This window comes from Saccopteryx bilineata, chromosome 4 (genome assembly GCF_036850765.1).
Source record: "Saccopteryx bilineata isolate mSacBil1 chromosome 4, mSacBil1_pri_phased_curated, whole genome shotgun sequence".
Classification (NCBI taxonomy): domain Eukaryota; kingdom Metazoa; phylum Chordata; class Mammalia; order Chiroptera; family Emballonuridae; genus Saccopteryx; species Saccopteryx bilineata.
In genome coordinates, this window is record NC_089493.1 from 199,307,206 (window position 1) to 199,328,965 (window position 21,760).

General features: G+C 61.3%; 1 protein-coding gene across 1 annotated transcript in view; it reads left to right on the forward strand.

The window, feature by feature from the left end:
- PRKAR1B (protein kinase cAMP-dependent type I regulatory subunit beta) overlaps positions 1-21,558 on the forward strand; it is a 74,689-nt gene extending 53,131 nt beyond the window's left edge. Inside the window, exons 8-11 of the mRNA XM_066273584.1 lie at positions 3,437-3,497; positions 7,902-8,023; positions 19,947-20,028; positions 20,376-21,558. Of these exons, the coding sequence (XP_066129681.1) occupies positions 3,437-3,497; positions 7,902-8,023; positions 19,947-20,028; positions 20,376-20,548 (438 nt within the window). The 3' untranslated portion in view covers positions 20,549-21,558. The remainder of the gene's footprint in view (positions 1-3,436; positions 3,498-7,901; positions 8,024-19,946; positions 20,029-20,375) is intronic.
- The last annotated feature ends 202 nt before the right edge of the window (positions 21,559-21,760 follow it).

Here is a 21,760-nt window from a genome sequence, read left to right on the forward strand (position 1 = left end):
CACCATCACCCATCACCATCATCACCACCACCACCATCATCATCACCATCATCACCACCACCATCATCACCATCATCACCACCACCATCATCATCACCATCATCACCTCCACCACCACCATCATCACCATCATCACCACCACCATCATCACTACCATCACCACCATCACCATCACCATCATCATCACCATCACCACCATCATCATCACCATCATCACCATCATCACCACCACCATCATCATCACCATCATCACCACCACCACCACCATCATCACCATCATCACCACCACCATCATCACTACCATCACCACCATCACCATCACCATCATCATCACCATCACCACCATCATCATCACCATCATCACCACCACCATCATCACCATCACCACCACCACCATCATCACTACCATCACCACCATCACCATCACCATCATCATCACCACCACCACCATCATCACCATCACCATCATCATCACCACCATCACCATCATCATCACCACCACCACCATCACCATTACCATCACCACCACCACCATCACCACCATCATCATCACCATCACCCCCACCATCACCACCACCACCACCATCACCACCACCATCACCCATCACCATCATCATCACCACCACCACCATCATCACCATCACCACCACCACCATCACCACCACCACCATCACCACCACCACCATCACCACCACCATCACCACCATCACCATCATCACCACCATCACCACCACCATCACCATCATCACCACCACCACCATCATCATCACCATCATCACCACCACCATCACCACCATCACCATCATCACCACCATCACCACCACCATCACCATCATCACCATCACCATCACCACCATCACCACCACCATCATTACCACCACCATCACCACCACCACCACCACCACCACCATCACCACCACCACCATCATCATCACCATCATCACTACCACCATCACCACCATCACCATCATCACCACCATCACCACCACCATCACCATCATCACCATCACCACCATCACCACCACCATCACCACCATCACCATCATCACCATCACCACCACCACCATCACCACCACCACCATCACCACCACCACCACCATCATCACCACCATCACCACCATCATCACCACAATCAACACAGGAAACGGTTGTTGAGACTCTGTCTTTGACCATGGCTCAGTGAGGCTGAGATGTTTATAATCGCCATCTCACCGAGGCTCAGAGACGGAGGTGGCACGCCTAAACCCCCACTCGTCTGCTTGACAAGTGCCCTTCTCTCTCAAGCAGCAGTCTGAGAGTCCTCTGTGCAGGGCCTGGGACGTGTGGCTGGGGGAGGGGCAGCACCCTAGGGCTGTGCCTGTCGTGGCTCAGTCTGCCCTCCTGGGGGGTATGGCTCCTGGGCCTGGAGGAACAGCCGGCAGGTGTGTGGAGACACACAGGTGCTGTATGTGCTCCGTGTCCAGCAACAGGAGATGCCGGAAAGGTCAGCACAACATCCTGAGCAGAAGTGACAATTATGGAAAATCCCTTGTCCTGGGGACCGACATTCCTGCCCACACTTCATGGCTGCTGCATTTTTGTCATAGCTGTCTGGGGACAGGCAGTGAGTGCCACGTGCTTCTTGTCTGGCCCTTCCCGTGAGCCCCTCCCTGGGTCCCTCCTGCCTCTGTCTCCCCCCCCCCCCCGCTGGAGGGCTGCCCCATGAGCTGTGCGTCTGACCCGTCTAGCCAGTGGGCCTGGGTCAGAGAGGACTGAGGCTGCGTCCACCCACTGCCCATGGGTCCGTGTCCTCCAGGCCACTTCTCTTCCTCCCGCCCCTGGGTGGGGGCTTCCCCTTTTCCTGTGTGAGAAAGTTGCTGTCCACGGGCCCTATCTGTGGAGACATCAGTGGACTTTCTAATCAGAATCTTCTTTAGAACTCAGAGCCACAGCACGGCGTCCGTGGGAGAGGGGGTGGCCCTGAGGGGCGGGGTCAGGGGAAGGCCGGACAGGTAGCCCCTGTGTCACCACTGGCAGAGGGTGACTTGGACCATTTCCTCAAAGGTGCTCACCTCTCCAAGAACTGATTGACCGCAGGGCCGTGCAGGGCGCTTGGTGAACACCAGCAGCAATGTGACGGTGACTCTCTCAGGTGGCGGGCAAGACGCTCCACGCTGTGTCCCTCGGGGATGAAGGCTTGGGCAGATGCCCGGGCGCTGGGGCCCTTCTGTGGGCTGGGAGCCTTGCCTCTCTGCCTCATGCTCCCCTTTCCTGCTGTCTCCTTACACACACGCTCAGTGCCCAACACCCGCCTGCAGGAACCCCGGCCACCTGTGCGTGGGGGGTGGGGGGCATGGGGAAGAGCCATGGAGGTCAACACCACCGTGCAGGCGGCCTGTGGGACAAAGGACGCGCGTCCACTGTGGCCAGTGGATGCCGGGCGGTGGCGGTGGGCGGGCTTTTACACCAGTCCTGGGAGAGCGCACGGTTTTCTCCGCTAGGATCGGGTTTGACTGGCATGTGAGCAGCGGCTGAGTCACAAATGTCCCCCAAACTGAGTGGCCTGTGACAACAATGGGACTCTTGTTCAACATGGTTTCTGTGGGTCACACAGGAAGCGGCGTGGCTGGTGGCCCTGGCCTGGGAACTCTCTGGGCCGTGTGTGGGTGTGGTGGGGACCAGGGGTCATTCTGCGGCAGCTTGCCCAGAGGGTGCTGGTGGTCGGCCCGAGACGCCGTGGCTCCTCTGTGGGCCTCCCCATGGTGGCGCTGTCGAGAGGGAGGGAGGCCAAAGCCACCGACTCCTGTCCAGCGTCGCACTGCAGATGTCCCTGTCACTCTGTGATACGCTCTTGGCTAACCAGTTAGCCCTGTTCCCCACACAGTCAGGGGCTGTGGCAGAGGCTGGTGCCACGCTGGGCATGACAGATACTCAGAGTCGTGGCTTGAACCATATGTTACTTCTCAGGTTGGAGAACTAGGGAAGGTCTGCTCAGGTCTGAGTTATTCTGTGGGGCCTGACACCCAACTTCCCTCGTTCACCAAGGCCCAGGACGGCTGCGGGAGCTCCTGCCACGGCCTCCGTGTCCCAGCGAGCAGGAAGGGAGGCAAGAAGGGCCTTTTCTCTTTAAGGACACCTGTAGCTCGCCCACCGAGGCCACCCGTCACTCCGTGTCGGAGCGTGGCCTCAGTCCTGCAGCAGCAGACGGGGGCGCCTGCGAGGACTGTGCCCCTCGGGGCGAGGACTGTGCCCCTCGGGGTTTTCTGGCTTGGGACGAGGCGCTGGGCATGGGACATGGTAGCCACTCCCTTGATTCTTGGCCACGGGAGGTGCTTCCAGGGTGTGGAGTGCTTGTGTCCTTTGCGGAGCTCAGACTCACTTGGGGAAATTTGGCGACGTCGGGGGGCTTCGGGCACAAAGACCCACCTTTCTCTCTGCTTGCCTCTCTCCCGCACAGGGCAGCACACTGCGGAAACGCAAGATGTACGAGGAGTTCCTCAGCAAGGTCTCCATCCTGGGTGAGTCTGCGTACCTGCGTGTCCTTGCGTCCTAGTCCGTGTGAACGGTAAACGCGGGGGGGCTGTAGCTTCCGTTCTGGACGGGGCGGCTCTAGACTGTGACCGTGGAAGGGACCTCATCGGGCAGGTGAGTGACCACTGGGTGTCATGGCTCCAAGAGCCCCTGGAGCTAGCCACCCAGCCGGACTCTGTGTAGAGGTGGTGAGGGGGCGCGCCCCCCTTCCCTAAGGACGCAGCGGAGTAAGAAAGATAAAGGAACAGGCTGGGCGTGTCCACCTGGGGCTGATGCTGGAGGACGCAGGCTCGGCGGGGTCAGCTGCCCGAACCCCCCGGCTGCGTGCGGTGAGCCTGTGGGGAAGGACACTCGGCTGGTTCTCGGGGCTGGAGTGGCTGCGCCCCGCCGGTCCCCTCATCTAGACCACAGACTCGGGAAGGACCCCTGCTCGCCCCTCACACTGAGGACCGACTGGATGGGAGGAACCTCCACCCCAGCCCTATGTCCAGCTTGGACAGGAGCCCAGCCAGGAGGAAGGTGCGTCCCAGGAGACAGAAAATGAACTGCAGCGTAGGATTAGCTGAGAAAAAATTTCGTGCCCCGGAGAACAGAGGCCGCGGTGAAGGCGGCCGGGGACCGGAAGTGCTGAGGATGCCGATGGAGGACCGGGGACGACCACGGAGGCCGTGGCGATGCATCCGGGGTCATAGGGCAGGACCGGCTCAGCCACGCTCCTCTTTCTAGATAGACTTCAAGAGAGAGCGTCCCCTGGGCATGAAGAACACGGAGGGACGTGGAGGCTCATTTTAGCAGTTTTCACAGCAACGGCAAAGTGCAGGTGGCCCGCGCCATCGTTCTGGGGGGATAGACACGCTGTGGGTTCGTGTCGGAGTTCTGTGTGGCCGACGGACACGAGAGCTCGACCTCCACGGAGAATGTAGACCTCAGAAGCAGGAGACGGCTCACGCAGGGGACCTGTGCGGCGTCCTCAGCGTGAGGACGTGAGACCTTCGCCGATTAACGCTCTTCTAGGTTAAAAAGCCGGGGCAAGGCAGACGGTGGAGCGGGTGGTGAGAACCCGCAGGAGGCAGCTAAGGAGGACCCGCCAGGGAGATGGGGCCTCCCGGGGACAGTCCCCTGAGCGAGGGACTGTGCTGACACTGTTCCCGAGGGCAGCTGCCCAGCGGGAAGGACAGAGTCCTCGTCGAGGAGGGGCCTGTGCTCCGGAAGGTCCAGTGAGGCCGAGCGGAAGGCCTGTCCCGATGTCACAGAAACCGCAGATGTCCGGACGCCAGTCCAGGCCCCCGCTCCCGAGAGCTCTGGCCACAGCGGCCGTGCCCGAGTGCAGGAGGTTGGCTCACGAATTTCACCAGAGGTCAGGGGTGAGGCTGGACGTGGGCGTGGGGAGCCGATGGTTGTGCCGGTGCCTCGGCCCCTTCCTGGAGCCCACGTCCCCTCTGAGCCCTCTCCTGAGACGGGGAGAGAGGCCCGGGTTCTTCTTCTTGTGGGGCTGACACATCTCCTGACACTGACCTGCATGAGTCCAGCGATGGTCACACTCGCGGGGGGAGTGGCTGGCTTCAGACACCCCGTGGACACGGCATCAGGTTTTGTGTCTGGCTTCCTTCTGGTGGTTCTGCCCTCCTGTCCTATTGGGCAAAACAAGACGTTGGCACCTCCTAGGTGGGTCCCCAAGACTTTCCAGGGACCGAGGGGAGGGACATTTTAGCTCCACAAAAAACACCAAACCCGGGACCTTTGAAGCAGTTTACTCCTTCCCTCTGAGCCAGAGGGGGGAAGGGTGGCCTGGCCCCAAGTGCTACCGACAGATGCCCAGCAGTCACCTTCCCACGTGGTCCCTCTGGGCGCTTCTGTGAACACAGTGCGCCCAGGGCGCTGGCTGTCTGCACCATCGGGCGGGAGGACAATCCAGTCCCTTCACAGCTCGTCACCATTGGCTGCACAAAGCCCCTCAGAGGTGGTGGGCGTTGGGGGTTGGGCGGGAGGAGCGGTCTCTCGGCCACCTACCTGCCCCAGGAGGATGTGGGAACGGAGCTGAGTCTGTGCCCTGAGGCCCCGGCCGCAGGATCTTGTCTCAGAGTTCGCACTGGGGCACCCGGGTTCCACCTGCCTGGGCTGCCCACCTGGCTCTGTCCCGAAGGGGCCGGCACGTGGAGCTGCCTTGTGTGACCCCTGCCCGCCTGTGTGTGCTGCACACCTGCCGGGGGCAGGGTTGGCAACTCCTCTCAGAAAGGGGCAAGGCAGAACTTTTCCCCATGAAGGGTGGACTGTGAGCTCCAGACCTCTCTGGCCCAAGAACCCTGAGTGCAGCCAGTGGCACCCCAGGTGCTTGTGTCAGGAGTTGCCTCGGGGCCAGCACACTGCCATTCCTTCACAGTCTCTTCCGACAGCCCTCAGACGGGCCTCAGAACATCACAGCGTCCGGCGTGACGGGAGAAACCTGCCGATCGGACGCGTGGACGTGAACGTCCAGGCTGCAGCCCGACTCGTAAAGTCACACTCCTCTTGTTGTCCTCGTGAGGGAACCAGCACGCCCCATGTGTCTACGTGCCCATGAGCCTCAACTTCCTCCAGGCCCAGCTGGGATTTCACAGCAGTCCCTGCATGTGTCGAGGGACAGCGGCGGTGGATGGGTGGCCTGTGTGGGGGACACCGCGTCCTGAATGACTGAGCAGCGTCTGTGGTGTGCAGACCTTTCTGCAAGGCTGGTGAGACCAGAACTTGGAGTGGCCTCCCTCCTTCACAGCATCACATGCAGCTCCCTCGCCGACCCCGGGCACCCTCGCCGACCCCGGGCTCCCACTCTGACCCCGGACACCCACTCCGACCCCGGCACCCTCGCGGACCCCGGGCTCCCACTCCAACCCTGGGCACCCTCGCCGACCCCGGGCTCCCACGCTGACCCCGGGCTCCCACTCTGACCCCGGGCTCCCACTCTGACCCCGGGCTCCCACTCCGACCCCGGGCTCCCACTCCGACCCCGGGCACCCTCGCCGACCCCGGGCACCCACTCCGACCCCGGGCACCCTCGCTGACCCCGGGCACCCTCGTGGACCTCGGGCTCCCACTCAGACCCCGGGCACCCTCGCCGACCCCGGGCTCCCACTCCGACCCCGGGTACCCTCGCGGACCTCGGGCTCCCACTCCGACCCCGGGCACCCTCGCCGACCCTGGGCTCCCACTCTGACCCTGGGCACCCTCGCTGACCCTGGGCTCCCACTCCGACCCCGGGCACCCTTGCCGACCCTGGGCTCCCACTCCGACCCCGGGCACCCTCGCCGACCCTGGGCTCCCACTCCGACCCTGGGCACCCTCGCTGACCCTGGGCTCCCACTCCGACCCCGGGCACCCTCGCCGACCCCGGGCACCCTCGCCGACCCTGGGATCCCACTCCAACCCCGGGCACCCTCGCCGACCCCGGGCACCCTCGCTGACCCTGGGCTCCCACTCCGACCCCGGGCACCCTCGCTGACCCTGGGCTCCCACTCCGACCCCGGGCACCCTCGCCGACCCCGGGCACCCTCACCGACCCCGGGTTCCCACTCCGACCCCGGGCACCCTCGCCGACCCCAGGGCTAGTTGAAAGCTTGGCGTTTGCCACGTGTAGCAGTGACGGGACTTACAAAGCAGAGAAATCCCCGTTCCTAACCCAGATCTAAAATAAAGGCTTTGCTGTGTATTTTTAGCAGCTGACCTACATAAGTAGCATCTGATAAGTACGGGCCAGGGAAGTTTTCTGCTGCCAAAAAATTGTTAATCAGGCAATTATATTTTCTTTGAAAAGGGAGCACATTGGTTGTTTTGTTTTCCTTCCTGAGGGTTTGGGATGGACACCAGGGGGGCAGGGAAGGTGTGAGAAGGGGTGGGATGGTCGTGCGCTGAACTTGCAAGCACCCGAGATACACTTGCTCAGCATCAAGTGTTTTGGCCTAAAATAACGGAAACACACCATGCCTCGGACTTGCAGTGTAAACACAGCACGTGCCCTGTGAGTGGTGACGAGCAAACGCCCTTCTCTGAGGCGGGTGGGGGTGGGGGGTGGGGGGGGGACTGCTCCGGCCACTGCGGGTCCCTGGGACCCTGAGCAGCCCGCGGGGGCCGCTGTCCTCTTGTTGGTCAAGTTCAGGCGTCTTGGTGCGTCTGAAGACTAGAAAAGCGTTTCACACTCGCCTGGCTTAGACGCAGTGGTGGGTGTCAGGCAGCCTGTCCTAGAGCCGCGTCCCCTGTGAGGACACGTGTGCCCCCCAACGCGGGGACACCCTCCCTGTGCCCTCTGTCCCTCTGTTCCACTCACTCTACTGCATCCTAATGCCGTGGGGCTGTACGGGGAGGGGTTGTTTTCCGAGATGACATTCTGGGGTGACGGTGCTCCCTGTCCCCCCCTCTAGAGTCCCTGGAGAAGTGGGAGCGTCTGACCGTGGCCGACGCCCTGGAGCCCGTCCAGTTTGAAGACGGAGAGAAGATTGTCGTCCAGGGGGAGCCCGGGGATGACTTCTTCATCATCACGGAGGTGGGTCCTGCTCATGCCATGCCAGAGGGGCCTGTGAGAGGGTCACGTCACCCGTGAGTGCGGCTCTGGGGGGTGGAAGACCTCGCTCCGCCCGCCGCGCCCCCCTTACCCACACCCTCGTCCACCGCAGTGGCCTCAGGCCCTGCGAGCCCGCACTGATGTGCCGCACTGATGTGTTCCCAAGGCCACATCTGTGATGACACGTTCAATACCCGTGAGGGTGGGGCTCTGAGCGAGGTCAGGGGCAGGAGTACCCTCGTCAGAATCTGGGCACTTGGAGAATGGCAGCAGGACTTGGCCATTCAGGGACCGTGGGATCTCGTCACGTTCTTACAACCGCTCACGGTCTGTGATGACCTTAGAGTAAAAGTGTAGTGTTAGAAAATGGCCCCAGGTTTTTTGGCTGGACACATGGGACTCGCTTTTCCTGTACTTGAGCCCCCGCCCAGGGTTGGCGACAGGTGGCTCTGGGGCTGTAATCTGCAGCGGTCACGCCGAGCCTGTCACTGATGGGGCCAAGCAGCTGTGGTGGCCAGCGTCCCCCACACAGGGGCTGCACCTACGCCAGTCTCCAGGGAGGAGGGCCAAGCAGGAGCTCGGGAGTGAGTGAGTGACCACTGGACCGTGTGGCCGCCCTCCTGCTTGTGCAGCGTTCAAAGCACGGGGCCCGTTTGGCTCGTTCCTGTGTTTCTGTGCTGGGTGCGGGCAGACGCCCGTGTCACATGATCACTGAAGCACATTCCTGGGCTGTGTCTTTGCCATTGGAGACAGGGAGCCGCCAGTGTGGCCGAGAGAGGGTGGCGCTCACACCAGCCCTGCAGCTGGAAGCCCATCCCGGCCACAGCCACTGGGTGGGAAGGTCGCACGGCTGTGTTCTCACCACTGAGTGTGAGCGACACAGATAAAGTCCCGCATTTCCAGGTCTCCTTCCTGCTGCCCGCACCGTCGTACAGGACAGATCAGACGGCTGGGCAGGGTCGCAGGACTGCGGGCTGGGGACACGTGTCCTGGGGGCCGCTGAAGCTCTGGGGAGGGTCTTGACTGGCCAGCGGAGGCTCAGAGTGTGCATCTGGTCACCTCCCTCCCCTCCCGGCCCTGAGCCTGGGGCAGAGACCCTCAGCGAGGACTGGGCGTGTGAATGCGACACAGGTCCTCTCCAACCCGGAGGCTGAGGGAGAGCTCGGGGAGGGGCCCTTGTGCAGGGTGGGGGGGTAGTTCTCAGCTGGTCAGTCCTCAGAGTAGGCACTTCATTCAACTGCTAATGTGTTGTAAGAAGAAGGAAGAGAGAATGAAACCATAGGTAGAACAAGTGACGATCTGGTCTCCACCCAGCATTCCCAGCTCCCTCCTCGCGGCTGTGACTTGAGACATTTGTGCCAAAGGCTCCTCCGTCCGAGGCCAGCTTCCCACATGCTCGAGGCCTGGCCTTCCTGTCCACTACCTAAAGACAGAGTGACCACTCAACCCAGAAACTTGCTGAGGTGTTGGCTGCAGAGCTCAGGACAGGGGACCCTGCTGCCTGCACGTGTGTCTTGTTAGGGTTCCCCTGCAGATCTGGAAGCAGAGCCGGGGGTCTGTCTCGTGGTTTTCAGAAGGACACTGCAGAGGAAGTTACCTGTACTTTCTGTGTGGGACAGAAGTGCTGGGCAGGTGACATCCTCCACTCTGCGGAGGGCGTGTGGCTGCTCTGAACCCGGTGTGGGCTGACCTTGACCTGGGGGACCCGTGGCTGCAGGCTCCCACATTACTTGGCTGACTGTGGTGTCTCCGCCTCCAGGAGTCCCATAATCATCTCTGACCCCTCCCCCCCATCCAGTGACCATGAACATGACCTTGGATGTTACACGCTCTCTATGTGGCATTACCCAGTGAGGAGAATGAGGTTGATGCTGAGGCGGAGGGAGGTTCCTGCAGCCACTGTGCTCAGACACCCGTCCTGCTTGTTGAAAGCAGCTGCAGGGTCTCTGGCATTCCCATGGGAATGTGGGGGTCATTCCCCTGAACCTGGGCTCTGGCTCTCACTCGAGCAACAGCACGGAGCAGCAGTGAAGTAGGGAGTTCAGGCTGGGTCACACCCTGGGACCCTGTCCTTAGAGCCAGTGGCCTGCTTTGTGATGCCCCCCTCCCGTGATGAGGCTTACTTCTGGCAGCTGGTCACTTGGGCCATCACCTTGGATGTCCAGCCAGTGAGCCGTCAGATGAGTAGCCCCAGCCAGTGCCCGCCTGTGGCCAGGAGGAGACGCTGGCGTAACCCCCCAGGACCTTCCCCACCTTGCAGAGGGCGTGCCGGCCGGGAGGGCCAGACCCTCGTGCGCCCTGCTCTGCCTGCATCGTGGTGTTCTCAGCCTCGTCGGGCCCCGGGACACCCTGCATTGACCTGGGCACTCGTTTCCTCAACATCTGAATGACTAAATTGCCATTATTTAAAAACCAGGATATTTCACATAAAAATTTGGATCTCTTCCTTCTCTTTAAAAATGTGCTCCCTGGCCACTTGCATTGCATTTCTGACTGACCACAGCCAGCTGGGCCTGAGAGGTGGCCCCAGGGTGGAGCTGCTGCCTGGTCCCCTCAGGCCCCACACAGCCCTGTTGCCCGTCGGTGGGCTGTGCAGCCTCAGAGTTCCTGGTCTGGAAGCTGAGGGAGTGGGCCGCTGGCCAGCACAGACAAGCATTCTTTATTCTTTGTGGACCATGGCCTCCTGCTGGCTGGATCCAAGGCCACGGGTGGAAACATCATAGAAATGTGCGAGGCGTGGAGATAGGCGAGGGGTGCTCCTCACTCAGGGAGGGGGCGTCCCCACCACGGTCACACAGTCAACAACGGATAACAGGACCTGAGCTGAGGACATGCCAGGTGTCGTCTGGTCTGACCACGCCCCGTGAGGGAGGCTCGGCTGGAGGGCTGGTCCTTTGCCCAAGGACACGCGGCCAGCAAGTGACTGTCAGGTCCAAGAACCAGCCCGACTCGCCCTTCTGTCCCAGTGGCCCTGCTCCTACACTCTCAGCTGGGCAGTCCCTGTGTGTGTGTAAGCATGTGTGGGCACACGTGTGTACACATGTGTGCGTACATGTATGTTGTGTCACATGTGTGCCTGGTGGTGCGTATGTGCACGTGTGAGAGCATTGTGTGTCTATCGTGTGTGTGTGTTTGAGAGCATTGTGCAGGTGTGTTTGTGTGTACAACTTACACTTCTTGCCCTTGGAGGCATGTGCACACTGTTTCACAGGTGTCACCCCCCCCCCGCCCCGCCCCGGTGGATGATAGAGGTCTGATGGTGTTTTCTGCTGGCTCTGGCGTTGCTATTGCTTGTCCACTAAAGGCTGTAAGCATCATTTTCACGGCCATTTTCAAGGGTGTACCAGGCACCAAGGCTGTGGTTATGAACCGCGGATGCTCAGAGGTCTCCCGGCTCCCTGCTGAGGTGGGCCCTGACCACCCTTCTCTGCGGGGCTCCTGGTGCCAGGTCATGGTGACCAGCGCTGGCCTCTGATACAGATTTTGGCTTTGTGGCAGACCTGTCTGCCCACTGCCGACTGAGTGCGTATGCTGTGTGGGGGTGGGGCCGATTCACATCCACCATGATCTGCAGGCCTCTGGAATGTGACCCCCCCCCCAAGGTATAGTTTTCACAGCAGTTATAAAATGTGTTTGAAGTGGTCTCCTTGGCAACTTGATTTTTTTCCCCTTTTCCTCTGTGATCATCCAAATTTGGTCAGTCATTGTGAGACCCAGGGCTCACGGGAATCAGTCGCTCAGAGCTGAAACGCAACTTAACAGACTGACGCAGCCTCAGACTGTAGTTTCCCCGGGGCCAGGCGGGTCCCCCGGCCACCTCCAGACGGACGCGTGGTGTCAGCCGGCCCCGTTCCCTCCTGCACCGCTGGGGACGGGCTTGAGGAGGGGCCCGCAGGGCTGCCGTTTCCTGGGGCTGCTGCCTTTGGTTTGGGAGGCAGCCCGGATGGGCCCTGGGTGCTGGGGACGTGGCTGAGTGGCGAAGGCAGGTCTGCATGTGAGCCTGGAAGTGCTCTGGGGAAGGAGTCGGCCAATGATGTCGTAGTGGGAGCAGGGGAAGCGCGTGTCATCATGTGTGTTCCGAGGGTAGCCGTCCCACCTGGGAGGTCACCGTGGGTCTGATACTTGGGGTCTCAGTGACAACCAGGCCGGCTAACGTGTCAGTGAGTGGAGAGCCCAGCCACGTGTGGGGCGACGTGATGACGCCCCTTATTCCGTTACTTCTGGAGCAGGCTGCTCTGGTTGGCGCGGTTTCCCTCTAACAGGCTGAGGGTGCATCTGCACTTTTAACCATAGTCACCCGTTGTCACCTGTGCTGCTCGGGGCCCCTTCCTTTCAGCCCAGTCCACCCTCCGCCAAGGTGCCCTGTCCCCTCGCTGTCCCCTGGGTAGTGTCAGCGGGGCGTGTGTGGTGGCAGCTGCTCATGCCTGCACAGGGCTGCCAGAAGGTTCCGGGAGGTGCTTCCCCCAGGTGTGGAGGAGCTGGGCAGGGACTGCCCCCCTCAGACGTGAGACGTGCCTCCCGCAGACACTTAATGAGTCCTTGACGTCCACCTGCCTCTGGGGCCCCCAGGGAGGCGTCCTGGTCTTCCCAGCTCTGTTCTACCCCCAGAACTTGTGGCCCGGGGGTCTGAAGGTCTTTAACCCCTGAGGTCTTGTCCTGTGGTGGCCTGTGGAGTGGGAGGCTGCCTGGGCAGTCTCAGCATCCCTGTCAGGGACCAAAGGCCTGGAGATACCCAGCAGCCCGAGGGACAGAGCCTCAGTGCCCAGCGGTGGGGTCAGCTGTGCCCAGTAGGACACCTTGGCTGGCCTCCCCCCGGGAGAGAGGGCGTGGGATCTGGCAGAAACCGGACAGGATGTGTGGAGAAAGAGCCGGGCCCATGAGGCGTGGGACTGCCCAGGGCTCCAGAGCCGTCGGAGGGGACGTCTGGCGGGCTCTACGGGAAGCTCGCCGAGGAGGGCCTGGGTGGCGAGGGGTGGGGGCGCGGGCCCTCGTCTCAGGTTCCCTGGGCGGCGTCCCCCGCGTGGCCTGGGGGCAGCTGCGCCCTGGCAGCCGGTTCCCACAGAACCCCGAGAGTGAAATTCCTCCGCTCTCACACCAGCTGCACCCAGGAGGCGTTGCCATGGAAACGCTAGATGGGATTTATCTCCTCTCAGAGAATTAACTTTATGAATGTCCACCACCGTGGGACCGCACTCTGTGGGACTCCCGGTGGTCTGGGGACTGCCCCTCGTCACGTCGGGAGGGGGAGCGTGGAGAATTCTCCGTCGTCTTGGAACGTTCAGGCCGGGACCACCGGCCCCACGCACGCGCCCTTCCTCCGCACCTGCTGTGCCCCCACTGCGCGCCCACTGTGCCCCCACTGCGCGCCAGCCTGCGGCACCGCGGCGGCTGGAGGGGTGACGGCGGCCTCTGGGCGGTTGATTCGCAGGGGAAAGCGATCCCGCTGACGCTCCAGAGACTTGCCGGGGCTCCACCCGGGGACGCGGACCTGGGAGTGGACAGGGCATCGCTACCCACAGGGAAGATGTGTGGGCAGGCGGAGCTGGGCACTGAGGGCCGAGGAGGAGTTTCCCAGGTGGAGAAGGTGGGAGGGTGGGCGCGGGCCGTGAGGGTGCAGACACAGCGTGGGAGAGGCCGGCCGGACCCCCACACCCTGCGCTTTGGTACAGAGAGTTGGGACGTGTGCTCCCCATGTTCACGGTCCAGCACCTGCACAACCAGGCCTGGTTTCCCGGTGGTTGGCGTGGCGTGCTCGGGGCACGTGACAGACCGTACCCATGGGAGAGCTCAGAGCAGCGCCCTCGGGCCACGGTCAGTGCTGACGGCAGCGTCTCAGCCCAGCTTCTCCTAGCCGGAAACGAGAAGCTTTCTGTCTGGGCCAGGCTTCGGGAAATGCTTTTCCAGACGGGCTGGCGGAGTGTCACTTCCCTGGGAGCCCATGGTCTCTGTCCTCCGGGCTGGCACAGGTGACTCGTGGTGACAGGTGTCTGCTGCCTTGTTGGCCTGGGTCCCTGGCAATGGAGCTATCAGGGTCTGACTGGGTTTATTTTTTTATAAGGAGTACTTTTTTAGGGCAGTTTTAAGTCATAACAAAATTGAGGGGAAGGAAGAGATTTCCACACGCCCCCCCACATCCTCCCCCAAATTAGCAGCAACCCCCCCCCCCAGACGGCATGTGTGTTCATCCTCATTGCTGCCACTCAGAGTCCACAGTCTACATGAGGGTCAGTGTATGGGGCAGCTGTGGGTTTGGAGGTGACGTGTATCCCGTCGTTCTCCACCCCCGACTGCCTGTGGGGGGGCAGCACCCCCGCTCCGTCCTGACTCTGCGAGTCCCCTGGTGGTTTCTCTCTGATGTTTTACTCATACAAGAAACATGGCCGGAGGGCCCAGATCGGCTCCCACGCAAATCATCACACAGGGCAGGGTGGGCGGCCCCAATGACAGAGGTGACTGGGGTCCCACTTGTCCCTGGGACCCTGAGTCCGCAGGAGGACTGAGCAGCATCCACAAACACGGGTGTCTGGGCAGATGTGCGTTTCTAAGTGAAGATATGTGTGGGGGTGTCAGGCCTGCACCCCACCACTGCCCACCAGCCGGGAGCAGGGCCCGTCCCAGGCCCTCGTGGGATTGATGGGTTGTGTCCCTCCAGCCGGTGCCTGGGCCCCACGGCTCCTCCCCATTGGCTGCTGGGGCCTCGGGTAAAAGACTCCTGATACGGTCGGCCGGGATAGTGGTGAGCACGAGGCCACTGTATCCCTGTGCAGTTCAGGGCGGGCGGGAGGAACCTGAGGGGTGATGGGGGCCCACCGGGACAAGGGGCCCCATGGGGAGCCCCGTGGACTCGGCAGGATCAGGACACCAAAGGGCCCGGGCCCAGAGCCAGTCGGGATTTGATGTCCAGGTCTCAAACAATCCCAATTTCTTTATGTTGTGGTGAAATACACAACATTCTAACTGCTTGTAAGTGTGGCACTCAGTGGCACTCAGCACATTCACAGTGTTGTACAATGATCTCTCCACCCGTCTCCAGAGGGTTCTCATCTTCCCACACTGGGACCATCCTTGTGGGGCGCTCACCCCCTGCCCCCCTCCAGCCCTGGCACCCACCCTGGACTTCCTGCCTCTGTGGATGTGACTCCTCTGGGGCCTCACGTCACTGGGATCAGACAGTGTTTGTCCTTCTGTGTCTGGCTTATTTCGCTGAGCACACTATACCCGGGGTGCATCCACGTGGCCGCAGGTGAGAGAGAGCCCGTCCTTTCTAAGGCTGAGCAGTGTCCCCTTAGCTAGAGAAACACATTGTCTTTATCCAGCCAACCACCCCTTTATAATTCGCTAATAATGCTGGCGATGGCCACTGCGAACACCTGCGCCTTTACCCCACGTCACGTGGTTCTGTATTTAGTCCCTTTGACTCTACGAGACCCTGAGGCGTAGTGACTGTTACCCTCTAAACGTATCAATGAGAAAAGTCCCAGCGTCCAGAGGACACCCGCGCCTGACGGCACTGTATCTGGCCAGAGCCTGGAAAGCCAGGGTGAATGCTGTCTTACTTCACAGTGGGGAAACTGAGGCCGGGAGAAGCAAGGGGCAGCGTCCGCCGCTGCCCAGCTGAGCAGGGCTGAGGTCACCGCAGAGGCCACAGCGTCTCCGTGGGAGGCACAGGGACTCCAGGCCCTGGAGGTCCCCTCCTGCCCTGACCTGCTGAGCCTTGAGAAATGGCCACGATGACCAGCTTTAAGCAGCGATTCAGGTGAGATGAACACCAGCTGGGGTTCCTTTTGCCTGTCATAGTTGCTGTAATGTGATGGCACTCTTGACCTCTCGGGTGTGGGACTCACCCTGAGCAAAAGGAGGAGACACCCAAAAGCCAGACATTCTGGGCGGCCTTGGGCCTGGACAACGGGAGCAAAGCCCTGCGGGCACAGCCTTGTCCCCAGGGAGGTGGCAGCTGGGGTGGCTGTACTTGCGGTCACCCAGCCCTCCTTTGGGTCTGAGCAGCAGTCACAGTCCCCCGTGTCACCCAGAGAGGAGCGAGGACCCCGTCACGTCCCCGAGCGCGTGGCCTGCTTCAGAGTGCTGGCACACCCTGGGTTGGGAGCAGGGACTCTTACCCAGCGGAGCCTCTGTTGCCACCTGTTCCCGGCCGCCGGCCCTGGCTCCAGACCCACGTCACTGTGTTGTTTTCCCACGGAAGCCGCCGGTTTGTACCCGCGCCAAGGCCCCGACCTCATGGATGATCCATTAAATGTTGGCACGAAACCGACCTCGGGCTGCTCACCAGCCAAGTGTGTTTGTGCAGTTTGGGACAGTTTGTGGCCCAGCATGTGTGACGGACGTGCACAGTGGAGGCGGGCGGGGCTTCTGCAGAGGGCGACGCAGCCCCCCAGGGCAAACAGACGAGAAGAAGCTGGGCCGGAACACGCAGAGCTCCCTAGTTCTCAGTGGCGTGCCCGCTGTGGGGACAGGGAATCGACTTGGAGAGACATGGCTTTCAGTGAAGACCAGGAAACTGTCTTCCACGTGCAGAAAGCAGCATGTGTCATAAGGGCTGTGTCTCTAAGAATGTTTGCACAGGGCCCGTTTATTTAGAAAAAGTCACAGAGCTGCCTGGGAGTTGTTCACAGGCATAGGCTGTGATGTGTGTGTGTGTGTGTATGCATATGTGTGTGCGTGCATGTGTGTGCACATGTGCTTTGCATGTACACACACATCCTTATGAATGCTTACATGTGTGTATGAATGTACACACATGGTACGAGGGGGTCTCTTTCTGCTTAAATACAGAAAGACACCAGCAAGTGGCACACTCACATAAAATGAAAAGGCAAAGCAGGTGCCGTCGTGAGTCATTTTCTGGGGTCTGAGGGCTGTTGTCCAGGTGGGAATTCCTTGTGAATGCCGAGAGCCTAGGAACCAGCATTTCATGTCCCACTCACTCTTTGAATTTACTCGAGCCTTGGGCCCCGATGACCATCTGTCACGCTTGATGTCCGCCGTGAAGCTCCTTCCAAAGCCAAGATCCTCTGTCGACACCTAATGACGTCAGATTGACTGACACTGTACCCACTCTGTGGCTAAGGAAAGAGAGGCTCGCAAGTGAAAGACCTTCCCGAGACGGTGGCTTGTGCATCCACAGCCGGTGTGGACTCAGGAGACCGCGGGAGGTGCTGGCCAGAGCGTGGACAGGCTCCTCCCTGGTCTCTGTCGGGACTGGTGTGTGTCGAGGGCACGAGTCCGGGCTGGCGTGTCTCTTAACACCTTCCTGTGCGTCTGTTCAGTCACCTTTTCCTTTACGAAAGTGATGCTGCTTTCCGTCCAGGCTGTGATGATGTTAAGTTTACTTAACAAGGTTTTCCTCTTCCTTCTGTAAGTGGGCTCTGAGGGCACATGCTTGATGGTGTGGGCTCCTTTACCCCAGGGCCGGCCTTGGGGCTCAAGTTCACTCCTTTCTGTGCCGTGATGTTCTCTGTGGGTGCGGACGGAGGTGCTGGCCCTGCTCTCTGGGCGCTTGTTTCTGTCTGGGCTGTGATGACCGGGGTGGCTGGTGGGCGCTGATTCAGGTGCCCAGCCTGCCGTGAACCATCGATGAGGGCCGTCCGGGGCCCCTGAGCCAAACCCTTCGGGCTGTGCCAGGCCAGAGGGGCCGTTGGGTGGACCAGGAAGCCCCAGAGATGCTGCTTGGATGTGCACGGTCCCTGCAGCCTGGCTGCTCTTCTGTTCTGTCCGAGTCACGCCTGCCCGCTCCAGAAAACCAAAAGATCGATTTGTTTTTTACTCAGTAGAAAAATGTTTAAAAATCAGAAAGTTGTAAGGAAAGCGGGTGATCTACCCTCTGCCCCCCGAGCACGGCAGTGACCTCTCCCCACTGCGTCCTCCGGGCCGAGTCCTCGGGTCTGTGACCTCGTTTATTTTTAGAGCTGGGTTAGAGTCAATAACTGAGAAGTTTGGGGAATATGATCTGGAGTTTGGGCAAGTGTATTTTTCCAGCCCAAAAAATTCCAGCTCACTGTTCCCTGAGGATGTCTGAGCTGCTGTGCGGCCGTCTGGGAAACGCAGCCTGGATGAGGGCTGTGTCCAAGACTGCACGGCTTCGCAGGCATGTGCTGGTCACGCCTGTTGCTGTGTCGTGGGAACGCCAGCTGTGCTGGTGGGTGCCCGCCCCTCCTGGTCCATCTGCCAGCCTCTCTCCCTCCTCACTGTCAGGTGTGGCGTCTTGTGCTGACGGGCGAGCAGAGCAGAGCAGTTTCAGATGGGGATGTTCTGTGGGGGCCAGTCTGTTGGGGACAGCTTTAGCTGCTGTAACAAAGAGTCCCCTTGATGAAGTGGCTGAGAGAATGTGAGGGTCTTGTGGGTCCCCGGGTGGTGGTTGTGTCCCACGTGGCCCCTCCATGTGGGGGCTCTGCCACTGGACAGCCCACGACAGGCCGGGCAGCCAGCCTCTGCCTACGGCCGCCTCCAGTGGGTGTTTCTGTCGTGTGGGGCTCTGAAGATGCCCCCAGCCTGGAGTCTCACCAAGAAGCCCTCGTGTGTCATGAACAAAAAGATGCAGGTCGTCTGGGGCACCAGACACATCACACTCATCACAGCAGCTCATTGACTGTGGGCCCATTGGTACCACGGTGGCCAGACCCTGTGTGTCACCCCCAGCATGGCCCTGAACCCAAAGCTGTGCCCCGGGCCTGGCCTGTGCCCATGCCAGACCCAGACCGAGGGTGGTGGGCACTACCCTGGCAGTGGGGCCCAGGGCTGCATTCCTGTAGGGCCCCTTGTCTCGGTGGAGACAGCCAGCCGTTTACATGTCCTGCTCCGTCCATCAGCTGGTGTTATAAACACCCGACTCCTGGAGAGGGGCCAGTCGAGGGGTCCAGAAGGGGGGGTGTCCAGGCACGGCGGCATCACGGGGTCCCCTGACCTGCTGTCTCCCAGACGGTGGCACGGTAGGCGTTACACATTAACCGAGCGCGGCCGCCTGCTCGGAGGAGGCTGGGTCTGGGTGAGCCGGGTGAACCGAGCCCGCCTGGAAACAAAGTCACGTTCGCCGGTGCCGCATGGGCGGCAGGCATGCCGGACGCGCCTCAACAGCTCAGTGTCCTCAGCTGTGAAGGGGACGCGGCACCCAGGGAGGTGAGAGGAAGGGAGCTGTGACCAGCGGGGACTCAGAGTTCAAGTCGGGGAGTTGAGGGGCGCTCAGCTGCCGGGGGGGGGGGGGACGCCATGTTTGCTGGGCTGTTCGTGACACTCACCCCCCATCTGCACGACAGCCGGGTCCTGGTTTCGGAGGACAGCCATCTCGGGGGCCCACAGGCAAGGGGCTGCCCCAGTCACATGGCCAGCAAGGGGCCTGCGGTCAGAGCCTCCTCCACACCAGTGTCCCTCCCCGGGACCTTCCCAGCTGCCGTCCCGCCACAAAGGGCAGAGGCGTTGGGGGTCACGTGCTCCGGGTTCTGTCTCGTCCCCAACAGCCTGGCGTTAATCATTGAGCCAGGCGAGGTCTACAGACACTGACCTGTTGGGGTTCGGGAGGGGTTGTGTCACTCTGCGGGTATGTGACCCTGAGCACCAGGCTCTCCTGCCCGCCGGGTGTGACCCTCCTAGTCCTTGAGAGTTAGCAAAGGTCAGCCGGGCGCGGCATGTAGGTCCCCCTGCTGCCCCTGCGGCCCGCGAGTTCCCACGGGGACACGAGGACCAGCTGGGAGGACCGGTCTCTGGAAAGTGCAATGGCAGAGCACGGAGCCACCCGCAGATGCCACACCTCGTCCACGAGGAGGGGACCAGGGAGTTCAGCTCAGTGGGGGGTGCGTGGAAGGGAGCTGGCGGGAGGGGTAGCCCTGTCACATGTGACCCTTGGGCGGGCGACCCACGGCCAAGCGACGCTCACGTGTCCCCTTGGCACCTGCAGGGCACGGCTTCCGTCCTCCAGCGCCGGTCCCCGAACGAGGAGTACGTGGAGGTGGGGCGGCTGGGGCCCTCCGACTACTTTGGTGAGTGGGGAGCCCCTCCCATACGTGGGGTCCTGGGAAGGTGTGAGGGGGGAGGCCAGCTGGGGCCCCAGGGGAGGCCGCAGAGCCTGGAACGAGGCATCAGCTGACCCCGGGGGCGGAGGACCCCCCGTGGGGCGTGGTTGGACACGATGCTGCATTTGAATGTCAGATAGCAAGGAACACCGTGTCCGTGTAAGTATCCCTGCACCTTCACGGACACTTATACTGAGCGCTCATTGGTTTAATGGAATCAAACATCACCAACATCCAGAGGTTTGGGTCGTTTTCCCCAAATCTGGCAGCCCTGCCCCCAGGCCAGGTCCTGACGGCCTCTTCTCTGTCCCCAGGGGAGATCGCGCTGCTCCTGAACCGGCCGCGGGCGGCCACCGTGGTGGCCCGGGGCCCCCTCAAGTGCGTGAAGCTGGACCGGCCCCGCTTCGAGCGCGTGCTGGGCCCCTGCTCTGAGATCCTCAAGCGGAACATCCAGCGCTACAACAGCTTCATCTCCCTCACCGTCTGAGCCCGCCCCTCCCCGCGTGGCCGCTCCTCCGCATCCAGGCACCCCCCACCCCCGCTGGACTCACGTTGGGAATAAAATAGTGACCTGTGTGTTTTGAAAACAAGGGCAAACGAGACGCACCCCAGGCCAAGGAGGGTCCAGCTGCCTCCCCCACACACCTGCCTCCCCTGCTCTGTGGCTTGTCTCCGGGGACCCTCCCCTTGTCTTCTGGCGGCGTGCTCACCCTGCGTGGCCGCAGGGTCCGGCTGTGGGGACCCAGGGGACCCTGCGTGGTGTTATGAGGGCCATGGCTACTCTGGTCAGCCCCTCCTCCAGGGTTAGGAGAGCGTCTGGGTGACAAGCTGAGCCCCACCTCACAGAGGGGGCCAGGTTCTGACTCTGGCCAGGGAGACCCCCCACGCACGTGTACAGGAGTGAATGGGGTGCTCACCTGTCTGGGAAAGTCCCTGTCGGGTGGTCTGGGACACTGGCCGGTTTGCTGATCAGATCCAGCTGTCCCCCCTGCTGGGCCGAGATGCCCAGAAACGGACGGAAACCCCACGTGAGCTCAGGACTTCCCAACACAGGTGAGCCCCATTCTCTGGGAGTCGGGTCTGAACAGTGTCTGCTTGTCCCAGGTTTGCAAGGCAGCTTCTGGGAGAACTTGTGAGGGAGAGGGGGGTTTCCTCAGACGACTCCGGACACGGTTGTGAAAACCAGAGTCCCGTGGACCAGGAGGCCTTGCCTGTGAAGTGTGTATCCAAGCTCAGGCCCCTGGGCCCCAGACACTCACGTCATCGTGGATTCCATCCCCCCTTACCTGTATCTTCAGTCCAACAACCAGCTGAGCAGCAGGCCTGGGACTTGGCCAGTGCAGCCGCTGTAGCTTCTGGTGACCCGAGACACAGCTGAGACAGTGCGCCTGTGCACATCGGGGCTGCCGGCCGCTCATGGGACTCAGTGGCGTGCACCCTGCCATGTGTATCTTGATCGTCCGTGCTGCATGTACCATTAAATGTGTGGTGAAGTACCCCCTGCCGGCTCCTGTGCTCTCTGAAACCCCCTGTGGAGGAGGCTCCCCCTTTTGTTTTTATTGTGGTGGAATATTCATAACATACAATGTACGATCTCAGCCGTTTTTGAGGGTCCAGTTCGTGGGCACGAGGTGTGTTGACATGGCTGTGCGGACATTCCCGCGGTCCACCCCCAGAACTTGCCGTCTTCCCAAAACGG